The 14,573-nt window shown below is 43.4% G+C and overlaps 1 protein-coding gene across 1 annotated transcript in view; it reads right to left on the bottom strand.

Moving 5' to 3' along the window:
• Positions 1–974: 974 nt before the first annotated feature.
• The window catches only part of PDCD11 (programmed cell death 11), a 345,954-nt gene continuing 332,355 nt past the window's right edge, over positions 975–14,573 (bottom strand). Inside the window, exons 24-27 of the mRNA XM_069242225.1 lie at positions 14,404–14,572; positions 12,911–13,064; positions 12,233–12,398; positions 975–1,286 (exon numbers count right to left, since the gene is read on the bottom strand). Coding sequence (XP_069098326.1) covers positions 1,115–1,286; positions 12,233–12,398; positions 12,911–13,064; positions 14,404–14,572 — 661 coding nt within the window. The 3' untranslated portion in view covers positions 975–1,114. The remainder of the gene's footprint in view (positions 1,287–12,232; positions 12,399–12,910; positions 13,065–14,403; position 14,573) is intronic.

Below are 14,573 nucleotides of genomic sequence, written 5' to 3' on the forward strand. Positions count from 1 at the left end.
CAGGTGACAGGCACAGGTTGCAGACCAAGTGTTGGTCTGTGTAGGGGTATTTATTGTGGCATTTGGGGCAGAAACGGAACGGGGTCCGTTCCATCGGCGTTCTTCAGCACGCGGTCGGGCCGACCAGGCCCCGACGGAGGATCGAAAAACTACCCCGAAGGGCACCGGAGCTCTTCGATCTTAGATGCGGTGTGGAATCTAAGTACGCCGATCCCGAACGCAACAATACCGACGAAAATCTTCCGAAATTAGCTAATTTTCCGTTCCGAAACTCGGAGCGACAGGAACACGTCCGAACCCGATGGCGGGAAAAAAACAATCGAAGATGGAGTCGACGCCCATGCGCAATGGAGACAAAAGGAGGAGTCACTCGGTCCCGTGACTCGAAAGACTTCTTCGAAGAAAAACAACTTGTAACACTCCGGCCCAACACCAGATGGCGAGCTATTGCAGAACATGCGTATCTACAGCGACAGATGCCATCGAACATATATTTTTCTATAACAAAACCTATTGGCTGGATTTGTCTCTGAGTGTGTGTACCTCATTTATTGTCTATGTGTATGTACAACAAATGCTTAACACTACTCCTTGGATAAGCCTACTGCTCGACCACACTACCACAAAATAGAGCATTAGTATTATCTCTTTTTACCACTATTTTACCTCTAAGGGGAACCCTTGGACTCTGTGCATGCTATTCCTTACTTTGAAATAGCACATACAGAGCCAACTTCCTACAATTGTGCTTCCGTAAGCAAGCGGCTGTAGCAAATGCAAGAAACAAGACTCTCTTCTAGGATATCACCAGATTTAATCATTGGGCATAAAACTGCATGTACAAACTAATCTCAAAACACATGACCTTGAAAATAGAATACAGGTTCCAAATAATAGCTGTACATGAATAGCTGGAGCAGATATAACCCGCTGAGCTACCACAGCATGTTAAAAGATCTATTATACACATTATATACACAGAGCTGCACTTTGTCAACTGCTTGGCCCCGGAGCTCCAGCACGCAGAAGACCACCGTTCTGAGACAGCACTTGCTGATACCGGGTTGTAATACTCCTGCAAGAAACTTTAGTCTTTCGGTAAATCGTTTGTACATTAAATTTCGCTGAGGGATTGCTTCGATTCCACATACTCCAGAGCCTTTTCCTTCACAGCTTGCACGCTTTCTGGGCTGCCATGTTTCTTTTCATAATCCAGATATCGCTTAAAGAAGAATTTCATCTTCTTGGCTGCCAGACTTAGGTGAATGACACGCTCAAAAATGTTCCTATTAGAAAATAAGGGACAGATACATTATTAAAGGCGGGTATTAACACTCTCATTAACTGAAAAAAGGTCTATTTAAGCTTTGGCAGTTTTAAAGAATAGTACAAGTAACTTAAAGTAGTGACTATTGAACTAGTCCTTAGTCCAATTAGTTCCACACTTCAGCGATGTCCAGACATGCATAACATTTGTGCCCAGTGTACAATGGATTACAAATCGTAATCTATAAAGCGAAGAATGTGAAGGAACTACATGTCTAAGGAAGGAGAACAATGAGCACTACTCTGAACAAAGACACTTTCACCCGTAATCATGAGACGGAGAAGCATGTGCAGGCAGGTCCTGCACTACCTAAATAGCGCCACTGTGATTTAATATGGTGAGTGCACCGTCGGTACGCCAAAAGCAAGCCCGTCAGTGTCTGTCCGCACACAGAACCCCTGGCCAAATTCATGTGGACCGCCTGCTCTACTTCCAGGATGAGATCCTCTCTACAGCTCCTTCTACAGTCGTCAGACTCAGTAGGTAACATTTCCTCTCTTCACACAAGAGCCCTCCCAACTGTACATCCATTGCACCCCTTGAGGCTATCGGGCTGTATGACCAAATATTAGATCACTTGCTAAACATCTTCAAGACTTTCACCAGTTCATTACGGACCAGGCTCTCAAAATCGGCTTTTTAAATGAAACAAGGATTACAGATACACATTTGCCAGCGATCTGGCAGGCTATCTTCCTTTGCTACATGACAATTCTTAGCCTTGTACAGCATCCATTTTAGGACATCCTCATTCCTCACTCCTCATCCCTACTTCTCATCCATCATCTATTATCCCTGCTTCTCTTCCATCATCCCTGCTTCTCTTCCATCATCCCTGCTTCTCTTCCATCATCCCTGCTTCTCTTCCATCATCCCTACTTCTCTTCCATCATCCCTACTTCTCTTCCATCATCCCTAATTCTCATCCATCATCCCTAATTCTCATCCATCATCCATCACCCCTGCTTCTCATCCATCACCCCTGCTTCTCATCTATCACCCCTGCTTCTCATCTATCACCCCTGCTTCTCATCCATCACCCCTGCTTCTCATCCATCATCCCTACTTCTCACCCATCATCCCTACTTCTAATCCATCATCCATCATCCCTACTTCTCATTCATCATCCCTACTTCTCATTCATCACCCCTGCTTCTCATCCATCATCCCTGCTTCTCATCCATCATCCCTACTTCTCATCCATCATCCCTACTTCTCATCCATCATCCCTACTTCTCATCCATCATCCCTACTTCTCATCCATCATCCCTACTTCTCATCCATCATCACTACTTCTCACTTCTCATCCATCATCCCTACTTCTCACTTCTCATCCATCATCCCTACTTCTAATCCATCATACATCATACATCATCCCTACTTCTCATTCATCATCCCTACTTCTCATCCATCATCCTGCTTCTCATCCATCAACCCTGCTTCTTTTCCATCATCCCTGCTTCTTTTCCATCATCCCTGCTTCTTTTCCATCATCCCTGCTTCTTTTCCATCATCCCTGCTTCTTTTCCATCATCCCTGCTTCTTTTCCATCATCCCTGCTTCTTTTCCATCATCCTTACTCCTCATCCCTGCTTCTCATCCCTACTTCTCTTCCATCATCCCTACTTCTCATCCATCTTTCATCATTCCTACTTCTCATGCCTCAGCCATCATCCCTACTCCTCATCCCTCAGTCATACCAACACATTTTCAGTTTTGTAAAACACACCTTCACACTGATTGGTTAGGCTCTCATTAACTCCTCCTACAGAGGTGTGTCAGTTCCTTTAGAGTGGAAACGAGTTTGCATCCCTCCTATCTTAAATAAAAGGCTCCTTAGAAGATGCTGTTTTGAGCAATTATCAGCTTATTTCTCTTCCTCCTTCTGTAGCCAAAGTAGTGGAGAAGAAGATAAATACTCAGCGTTCCACCTTTATCACCTCCAACTCTCTCCTTGAGCAAGTGGGGCCATGCTTCTGCCCCCACACATGGTACTGATGTGGTGCTAATCATGCTGTATGGTTCTAGATTGGGGAGGTGTAGTAGCTCATATCCTCCTTGAACTGAATGGGGCTTTTAAAACTGTGTCCCAAAAGGTACTGACCTCGAGGCTTTTTGGGGTAGGGCTTACGGGGATCGTACTGAACTGATAGAAGTCGAGAGGTTTTGATACCTCCCTTCTGCAGCTTAGCTGGTAAGATAGCTCCGTAGGTCTCTTAGCTAGCACCCGCTCTTTTCAATATTTATGTGGCGCCTTTCTAGCTAAGGATGATTTTTGCTTGTTTAGACTTTCTGCCATATGTTATGCAGATGACACACCATCTTATCCTTAGACTAGATGGGAACTCTGAGGAGGCTCAATCTAATTTCTGCAACTGTCTTATGAAAACTGCGGCAGGACAAGTGTGTTAAACTGAATGTTATTAAAAAATCTAGGTGGTTGTGCTGAGAGGTGGGTGGTCACAATTTGGTATACCTTGTGGTCAGATGCACTACCCCGCATCCTCCTCTTCAGCAAACAATCTTGGTGTCTACTTTGATAACAAACTGTAACTAAAGCCACAGGTCACTAACGCTGCGGCTTTTTGTATTTTTTTTCATCACATGGCCCGAAAAAAAAATCTCTTTTCTCCCTGGCAACACCCATTCAACATCATTCAGGAAAACTGTCTCTCATCTAGAAAATGCTAATTCTCTCTTATACAGATCGTCCATTTACTATTTACTTGTTGCAGTTGGTTCAGAATGCACTAATCACTTAAACTTCATTATCTCCCAATCCACATCCGTTCTTAATTTAATAGTATGTGCCTCTGCTTCAATGTGTTCTTCTGTGGCAGCCCCTCTTTTCTTCAACAACTATTTGTCCACTATGTTTCCCCAAGCTATCCATGTTCTGCTCATGTGTCCTTATTATGTAAACCAGGATTTCAAAATCTGGCCAAGTTGGTTGTGCTTTCGCCTTCAAAGTGGCCTCTCTTTGGAATTCCTTTTCCACTGATTTGTGCACTGTGCCCTGCTATATGCAGTTCAGGAAGGTCTTGAAAGCCTGACCTTTCCAGCTATAAAAGACTTCCAACCCATGAATCTCGTTTCTAGATTCAGCACCAGGACACTTAGGGGTATTAATGTTCTCCATGCATTGAAAATTGAACATAATTCAAAAGATGCCCTCAAAACAGGCATTATTGACTGTAGGTGACCAAAGGGGTAATCAAGATTTTGGAACTATTCAAAGAAAAATTTGTATTAAAAAAAGATCATCACCTTGAACGCAATCAGTAACTACATTCAATAAACATCTGTTTAGAAGCATGCAACAAGGGATCTGTGCCTCAGAGCAAAGGACAAAGTGCAAAGCCACTATATCATTGACCATCACCCTAACAGAGCGATATCCCTCCAGGACAAGATCAGAGCACGCAGGATAAAGGTCATCAAAAAACAAGCCTTGAAAGAGCTCTTGTCTGATAACTGTACACTTATCAAATACAGAGGTAAAAGCCCCCTTGTTCCTAAGGTCACAGGAATCAAGTCAACCCTTTTCATTAGGAACATCACTTTTAATGAGAGAGGGGTCCTGGACATGGAGGAAGTACATAAGATTCTTGACAAAATGAGAAGGATGGATTTATGTTTATCCAAAATACAACGGGATCTCTACAGGTCTCATCCACACAAACAAGCCATTCCTGCTGCCAAACTGAAGACAAAAACGACTAGAGAAGTTGCCAAAGAGCATTCTCAGACAGGCCAGTCGTTAAGTACTTAGAGGGACTCCACACGATCGACTGCTCTATATCTAGAGAAGCATGGTTGGCCTAAGGGAGACACGTGTTGGAGCCACTTACTACATCACTGAAGCTCTTGTTGAACACAAAATACAACGGGGAAACCCACTTGACACACAAGACTCACTTGGACCTCAGATTTACAGGTGTTATATTTAATGGGCAAGGAAAGATAGATCCGCCTTAAACCACTCAACAGAGGAAGTAAGGATCATCACCCCCAGTTCCCAAGGGTCAACAAGGAAGTTCAAGAAATCAGACTTCAAGAAAAATACATTGCTGGGAAAGCACTAAATGATGAAAGCATCCAGTTACTAGGAGATAACTAAGTCATGGGTTACACAGACCCCAAAAGTATGGTTTCAGCAATTACAGACCACTTAAAAATGAGAGTACTGTACAGTTGCAGACTTCTTAAAATAACAGTAGTGTACAGAGATCTAGTGAAGGGGCCTGTGTCCTCTGGGCCAAGCACACAGATTTCAGGGAAACACCCCTTAGGTGTTCTAATGAAGGCTAAAAATGCCTCACATGAGCAGCTCTATACAACAGGCTGAGGTACGGTGCCATCAAAAAGAAGTGGTCATTTTGAATGAATTAGTGCAGAGGATAAATTCCGGAAGACACCATTGCCTTCGTGAGAAGGGTAAATGAGGGCAAAAACAGAACAAGGTTGAGATAGGTAGGTCAGGCAAGGCCTGGAGGTAGACGCTGAGGCCACTTCAGGAAAGTCCTGGTAATATACCATGTAGAGAACTTCAAAAGAGAACTCTAACAAAAAAGGACATAAAAGGGACCTCAAAAAATGCGATACTCAGAAGTGTGAGGAAGATTTTCACAGCACTAAGGGAGGACTCCGGAGTTAGGCCAGGAAGGCAATACAGATAAAGTAAAGAAGACAGTATCCCACGGTGCAGAGCCAGACCCTCTTATAGTGGTTCAAATGGTGGTTACAGCTAGCCCAATGGGCTCGAGAAGACGTGGCAGTTACAGAATGAAAGTACTTTGTTTTGAGATTTGAGATACAAGTTAGAAAAGGTATCAAGAGCTATACAAATCACATAAGGACATATTCTCTGTAAAAGTTCCATTAAAAATACCAAAGGGCTTTGTGGACTTGTTCCTCAACTTCACCTTTGACTTACCCGATGAGAGTGAGCTGCACCAGGACTTACCTTGTTACCCACATCAGGAATGATCCTGGTTTTTGTTCTCGGTGACAGCTGGCTTTGCACTCCCCGATGACTTTGGAGTGCATGAGAGAGCATTTGATACAGGATTTGAAGTCATGTTACATGACAAAGCACAACAGGAAGATGTTGTGAGGATCAGACATTAGCTTCCAGATCATGCAGCATGTTTTGTAACCTGTAGTCTTTGGAGGTGACTTCACGCACACCACCAGGAAATTAAAAGGTTTTGGTAAGGTACTAAAATCAGTAGGGGTGGAACTGCAGGTTCATGTTAAAGGAAAAGGAAAAGGAAAACGCGGAAACGATATCAACATGTAGGGATGTCACAAATGTGCGGCTGAGTTGTCATGTCCCGCAGGGAGAAGAAATTATAATGGAGGTCGATACTACAACCTGCAAGCACACAGACGCCACTGCAAAACATTCAGGATCTAGTCTGGCACTTCTGCAGTCACACTAAATAAGTGTTTGCACAGATGTCTAGGTCTGGCCCTGGTAATGACAGGTCCAGGACCTGTGCTGGAGGGGCACACCAAGTGTGCCCTTATAGTAGGCGTGGACTACTGTCCATACCCTGGCTACACCACGTAAAATGGTGGTGGCAACATACCACGTTCTGTGAATCCATTGAGTGATGATACCTTTTTCTTCTGTGAAAGGAGAGGAAAGGCTGCTTTTCTGATGAGGGTATGACACCTAATCCTGAAAAAGTACAAGCTCTGTCAAATGCAGATCCCCCACAAGATGTTTCAGCAGTATGTTCTTTCTCTGGCATAGCCAGTTACTATTCAAAGAACATACAAGACTTTGCCACTGTTAGTTCTCCGTTACAAGAGCTGACAAAGAAAAATGTGTCCTTTCAAGGGTCACAAGAATATGAGAGAAGTTTCAAGAGAATCAAACATGCCAGTAAAAATGCTGCTGAGATGGCATACTTCAATCCAAAGCTTAATACAGAGACTGTAGTCAACACTAGCCCAGTCGGGTTAGACGCTATCCTTGCACAGCACAGTGGACGCTCAAATGCTCAATGGCATACTGTGGCCTATGCTGGAAGAAGTTTGTCCCAAGCAGAACATGCTTGTTCACAACCTCCGAGAGAAAGTTTGGCTGTGGTATGGGCTTGTGAACATTTTCATGTATTTCTGTACGGAAAGCCTTTTAGACTGGTAACTGATCATCAAACTTTACTGACCATTTTTGGCAATCCAAAAGCTACGATGCCTCCTCGCATTGAATGATGGGAACTATGATTGAAGAAGCACATTTAACCAGTTCTGCACCCACCAGGAAAGGATCAGAACGCTACTGACTGCTTCTTGAGAGTGACTATAAGAGGTCACAGTACTCCCTCCAAGACGGCTGAAGTCTACATTAGTTTCACTGTCAAGTCAAATACACTAGCTATCTTGTTAGCCCAGAATATCACTGCCATGAGCCATGATTGTTGTATGCTTAAGTTAAAAGACATAATTACACATCAGTTGTGGAAAAAGCACACAACCTCTCACAAGTGATGGTGAATATCAAAAATACAAAAATGTCAAAGGTGAATTTTCCATAACTCAAGAAGGAGTTATACTGCAAGGGTCAAGAATCCTGACTCAAGAGAGTCTGCGACAGAAAGAAACTGAAGTGGCTTACGAACGACATCATGGTATCGTTGCCACAAAAAGAGCTCTCTGAAACAGAGTTTGGTTTCTATACTTACATGAACGAGTTGAAAAGGAACTAAAGGCCAGTCACATATACAAATGCCTTTCTACCACTGTTACTCAACATACACTAAACATGTCAGAGCTCCCTAAACCCGCATGGGTGAGAATAGCCATCAACTTCTTTGGTCCACTTGATAATGGACTTCGCCTAATGGTGATTGTAGAGAAAATCTCGTGTTTCCAGTTGGTTGAAGAACTCTCATCTTTGACTCACGAACGAGTCACTGAAAAACTTGATGGCTTCTTTGTGACATGGGGCATTCCAGGCCTTGTGAAGTCTGATAATGGCCCACCCTTAAACAGTAAAGAATTTAAAGAATTCCTGGAGCATCTGAACAAGGAGCATCAAAGGAGTACACCTTTATGGCTGCAGGCCAATGGATTTGTTCCGCGTTTTATGAGTACGCTAAAGAAAGTAGTACAGCGAGCAACTTTTGAGAAGCTCAGTTTGAAAACAGTACTAAACTCTAGTCTAAGAGCTCTTGCTACTTTGATGTTTGGTGGATCAATGACAACCAAGTTACCGCAATGAACCGCCAAAAGAGATAACAGTAAAAACATGATTCGTACAAGGGACTTGGTTAACAAACAGAAAATGAAAGCGTATGCAGACAAGAGGCGACATGCGAAGGACATCTTGTTTAGCAAAGGAGATCTGGTGACTGCCCAACAGATAAGTAAAAGAAAATCTGATGTTCTCTGCGTTGCTGAATCTTTCCAAGTGGTGTCTACCAAGGGACATGAGGTGACTGCCCAGCACCCTGGGAAGACTATTACCAGGGACTCTTACTTTTGGCCTGTGATTCATCGGTTTGCAACTTGAAATGGCGAAAGAAAGACTGACCTTGAACACTCAGTGACTGCTGCCACCCCTTTACCATCCTTGGCAATCTCTGACAGCTCCAAAGCGTAATCCATGCCTGAAACCCATAGGGGGTAGGGGATTTTAGCTACAAGGTCTCAACAGCAGCAGGAGGAAAGTTACCTTGTCAGCAGTTACCTTGAATAAACGTGTGTTTTGCTTGATGAAAAGTGGTGGTGCAGTTTGAACCTCCTTTAATCAGAGAGAATATATCCAGGAGTTGCTTGTTCTGAAGTACATGGAAAGAAGAGGACTTTGCAGTGCAATTGAAATCAAATGTGATAATGGCAAATAGAGCAGTTGCAGTAAGCTTCCACTGCGGTGCAGGTCTTCTTTGTTAGCATAGGCCTATACAGAGGGGGATTCCACAGCAATTTAGTAGGTTTTGCTAGAGGCCAGTAGCAGAAAATGGGCACTAGGGAAGAAAATGTGATGATCTCTGAAGAGGGTGCCATGTTAGGAACCCAGGGAGGGAGGGAGTGATGTGGTGTCAGTCACTCAGCCTTTAGCACACATTTGCTTTTTGTTGGGTTCTATTATATATATTGTTTCCCCACAACATCTCCAGCCCCAGTATCAAGGGTACCAAGGACAGAACACTGGGGAGTTTGAGCGAGAGAAGTTGAAACTAGCTCATTAGGAAGTAGAGGAAGTGAAATAGGAGAGACAGTTGGAATGAACCAGAGAGGAAAATACTTTTAAGCACAAGGTAATTGCTTGTTACAGGTTCTACCAGGAGGGGCACTGCAAAAGAGACTGTCAGGTGAAAAAGACCCTGTTCCAACCTCAACCCTTTAAAGCGTGTGTGTTGGCTATGGTAAAGGGATGAAAGAGACCCTTGTGCACTCTACCTAGTACCAATGAACACTTGGAAAATAGATACAGATATTTTAAAGCAGAGCCATCCTCATACCATGGGGTTTGTGTTGTAGTCTAGTGTCAGTGGGAAGGTTCCTGTCCCGAGGGATACAGGTGCTTATGGGTGTCAGTGGCACAGGTTTGGAAGCCAGTTAGTTGAGATGACATGTATTACTGGTTGCCTGGGCTGAGGTAGAAACCAATGGCAAGTTTGGGCTTAGAGAGAAGCAAGGTGCTGATGTCTCTTTGACAATGATTTGATTGCCCCTGGTTTAGTACTAGGACCAGAAGCTAACATAGCTTTGACCATATAAGCTGTGTTGACCAGATCATAGGCTGCACATCAGTCTCTGGAAAAGACTTGGATCATAGCAGGTCTGCAAGGACTAGAGAAAGTTTGTACGTGTATTAGGACCAACTCTGAAAAGGCACAGGCTGTGATCTCATCACTCCTCCTCAGAGAGAGGGAAGGATGAAATATCTGAGGCCGACCCGGTGTTTAAGTCTTGGTGAATGCCAGAGCTGCATGGTGGTTTGCTGCTGGAGAACCTACCTGGGAGTAAGCCCAGGAACAGGTCGGCAAGGAAGTGGTTGAAGGAATTTTGTTAGTCGGTGGATGGACTGCTATGTAGTTAGCATATCAGTTGTTCACAGGAATGTTATGCTGTCACTGGCCCACAAGTTGACCTGAGCATGATACTAAGAAGCACCTGGGATGGATTTGACTGTATCCGGCTTGTCAGGGGTGTGCAGCAACAGTGGTTCCAAGAAGCCTATGCCACATGCCATTTGGGTGTTAAGTCAGGAGGTAAAACCAAAGCACTGTTAGCATCACTACCAGTAGTTGGTATTCCTTTGAAGCAGCTATGCATTGACTTTTCTGTTCCCTTTGCACCCCCACTTTAGATAGCAAGTAAGTTTTGCTGGAAATGCTAGGACACTTTTAGGGATGTTTTCAAGGCTTGGATTTCCTATAGCAGTGATTTCCAACAAGAGAATACACTTATCTCCAGTTACATAAGAGATGAAAGAGCAAGCTAGTATGACCTTCCAGTTCAGCACAACATACTCCTCGTAAACCAGTGGTTTGGTGGAAAGGTTTAACAAGACCCTTAAGAGCATGATGGAAGATCTGTCAGAAAAACTCAAGAAAAAGTGGGATTTTCTTTTGCCATGCCTCTTATTTGACTAAAGAGAAATTCCAAAGAAAGGAGTTGGATTCAGTCCATACAAACGTCTCTTGGCATTTCCAGTACATGATTTACTCACCTCACTCACAGAAGGATGGGAAGGAATTTCAGAGTCACCTCAAAAGGATGCAGCGGACTGTGTGCTTTGCCCCAGGACGTTAGTGGCACAATACATGAATCAGGTGAAGTAAAAACTTCAGGGAAGGTCAAGAGCTGATGAAGTAAAGGTGCAATTAGAAAGCCATGCCAACTCGATACTGGGAAGGTCAGGATGGGGTGGTGGTGAAGCCCATCTGTCCAAGAGTTTTACAATATAACTATTGTGGGCGATACTAGGTACTGCAGTGTTGCAAAGGATAGTTCTTTGACTGGTCTACTGCATGGCACTGAACGAATACCTAAGTAGCAAAGGAAGTGAGATATGGTGGTGCAGTTTTCCCCATCTGTTTTTGCTGATTCCAGGGTTTACATCAGTCTGCATACATGACACAGATAAAGGGCCTAGCTTGCCAGTAAAAACAAACAAGGTTGACAACATGTCTGACTGCTGACAACGAAGTCCAGACTTCCTAGAGTCTTGCTTTTTTAGTCACCCACTGAACTCCTAACCCCTTGCGGTTGGCAGTTTCCAACAGCCATATCCATGAGCACCGCTTCTCTTCAGAAGCATTAAACTATGCCCCCCTTTTTTGTGCAGTCCCATTCTTTTACATGTACAGCATTAGACATGACCGTGGCAAAAACATCTTAATTCACTATCCTCGAAGCAGCCTGCTCGATAAAGATACTAGTGCGGCATCTAGCTTTTATTCTAAGGACATTTTACATTTCCTTAACTCATCAACAGCTTTATGCTGAAGATGTAAAGAGTGGTTAAGGAATCATGCAAAGCCATATCTTAAAAAATAAAGATGGCAACAGGGAAAAGACGTACCAGGGGTCAGTATTTTACACACTGAGTCCTTAAGTCTTAAATCCATAGTTAACAGGGAAAACTGCACACAATGTCATGACACAAATACCTCAAAGTACACACAATACAAAAGGCTCACTCACCCCAATAATAGCACATCACCTTTCCACTGAATTTCAGGTCTTGCTTAATGTAATCTCTGTCTCACTGGCTGAGACAAACGAGACAGAAATGACATTAAGCAAGTGAATCGAGAAATCACGTGCATAGGGCAACAGTTAAACATGAGAATAAGAAACTAAACAACTCACAGTGGCTTGGCCTTTCTGGTAGACTTTTTACAAATTCTATTTAATGGAAACATTTCCCTTCACAGTTACCTCACTTCCTTTTGGTGCCCATGCTTGATCATCATATCGATGTACACGGACCACAGATCAGTCCGTTTAGGATAGTTGCTAAGTGTGCTCTCAAAAATGGACTTGGCACGTTCCACATCACCCAAGTGGAATTCCAGTTGAGCAAACTTTGAAATTACATCAACATCTGAAATGAGAAGACAAAGAATTAAGAGCTGAGACTTTCAGCAACCTCCCAAGATATTCTACATAAAAAAGGATCATATTACAGGATAAACCTTTACCTTTTAAAATTATACTTGCCTGTTGTCATAGATGTTGAATTATTAAAAAGCAACATCAAGGTGAACGTCAAGTGTGGATATAAATGCTTAAAGGAAGAACTCATGTGTGAAGATCCTAACTCTAAGTCCACTTTTAATGCAAGTATTAATAAATGGGAGAAAATAGCTTTTATGTTATGCAGTGAGATTCATAGTAAAGCCTGTTGATTGTATGCCGCAGATGACCACCATCGGAGCTGACACAGAAATAGGGTCTGATTCAACTATAAGACTACATAAAACTTTGCTAAGTGTAAAGATGCAGAAAAAAGTAATGTGTCGGAGAATTAGTTGACTTTCCTTCATACCTAAATACGTATATATTTGTTCAGCTGGTATAATCCTTAAAAAATAGATAAATACAATAGATACATACGCTCTTTATCTGGCAGACACTTGAGGGCACGCTGCAGCAGTCTGTGTGCTTCATCCTTCTGTCCCTGTTTGAAGAGGTATGTAGCATACTTCAGCCAAACAGACTTCTCTTTCCGGAAGCGCTTCAGCATAGTGTTGTATAACACATCCGCTTGCTTACATACAAAACAAGTCAAATATTTCAGTACTCAATATGATGCAGCCTTTTAAAGAAAAGTAACATTGTTATATGTTTGTATGCGCATTAGACAGTCTACCCAGTCCATCTGCGGAAAGTTAACTTAACACAGGAAACTGTATCATCTGAAACTTATATGGTGAGGAAGGGGTCACTCTTGACAACAGCATTTAAAGAACAGTGAGTAGCAGGTAAGTGAACAAGGCTGGACTTTCTCATCTAACATAGATCACAAGCTAAGTTATGCTGCTGAGGTACTGATAGCACACCATGCCACAGTATAGATAACATTAGGTAGAACAGAACTCCAGAAAATGGAGTAAGGCTAGTATGTTTACTGAAGAGGAAGGCACTCCATCCTTCATCTGCAGAAGGAGAACATTTTTCAGAGAGTACTGAATGAGCACTAGAAAATGAAGGAATATGTAGAGCATTGGGCTACCTACACAGCATAATATTTAACAAATGTGCTAGTATCTAATTCCTTAACAACAAAACATGAATCCTTAAATGCCCTGCCAAGCCCTGGGAGATTCCCTTGGGCTGAAGCATCAGCTCTCAATCAAGTGTGAACAAGGCTTTGTCTAGCGTTCTATAAAAAGCACATACACGCCCTGATTATGACTCGGACGGTCACCAGACCGCCACATTATGACCATGGTGAAGCCGCCACGGCCCAACCGCCAACACCGCCAGGCTGCCTGCAGCCTGGCGGTCCCAGCGGTTGTAATCCACCAGGACAGAGCTGCCCTGCGGATTATGAGTCCCCATCCGCCAGCCTAACGCAAAGGGTACTGCTGCACCCGCTGCACCGTCACAATAGCGCTGGCTCCATTAGGAGCTTGCTGAAATGTTAAGGCCCTGTTCCCCGCTGGGCGGAAAGATTGTTGCGCCAGGCGGGGAACTCGAATTAGGCCTAGCGGTGTTCAGGCTGCCTATGTGGTCTGATGTCGGGATAAGTTTGGCGGGCGGCCTCTGCTGCCTGCCAAACTCATAATGCGGGCCAATGTTTCACTGACCACTCCATACTTTAAATACCAATTCATGCCACAAAGGGATTCCAGTATACAAAAGGAGTTCAGATGTCTTAACAGCATGCACACACGTGTGAGTCCTTCACTACAAAAGTTTACCATGGACAACTGTAGTAACTGATGCAAAAGTTTAAACCACCCTTTGATATAGACCTACTTTATTTGGCCGACAAGGAGTAAGTCTGAAGAGAGATAAGCAAAGGTGTGCATTTGAGATCAAATACTGACTAGGCTCTCTATGAAATGAGCTCCTAACCCCCAAAAAACATTAAAGTTGGTCACCTTGAATTTCTCCGCCTTAGTGTAGATATCGCCAAGTTGCATGAAAACCTTTAGAGGCTCATTATACTGGACAGCCCGATCAAAGACCTTCATGAGTGTCTCTTCTGTTCCATACAGGTTCTCCAGGTTCAGGAAGGCAACCCATACATTTAGTTTCTCCTGCTCCTCCC

Source organism: Pleurodeles waltl, chromosome 6, assembly GCF_031143425.1.
Source record: "Pleurodeles waltl isolate 20211129_DDA chromosome 6, aPleWal1.hap1.20221129, whole genome shotgun sequence".
Lineage (NCBI taxonomy): Eukaryota > Metazoa > Chordata > Amphibia > Caudata > Salamandridae > Pleurodeles > Pleurodeles waltl.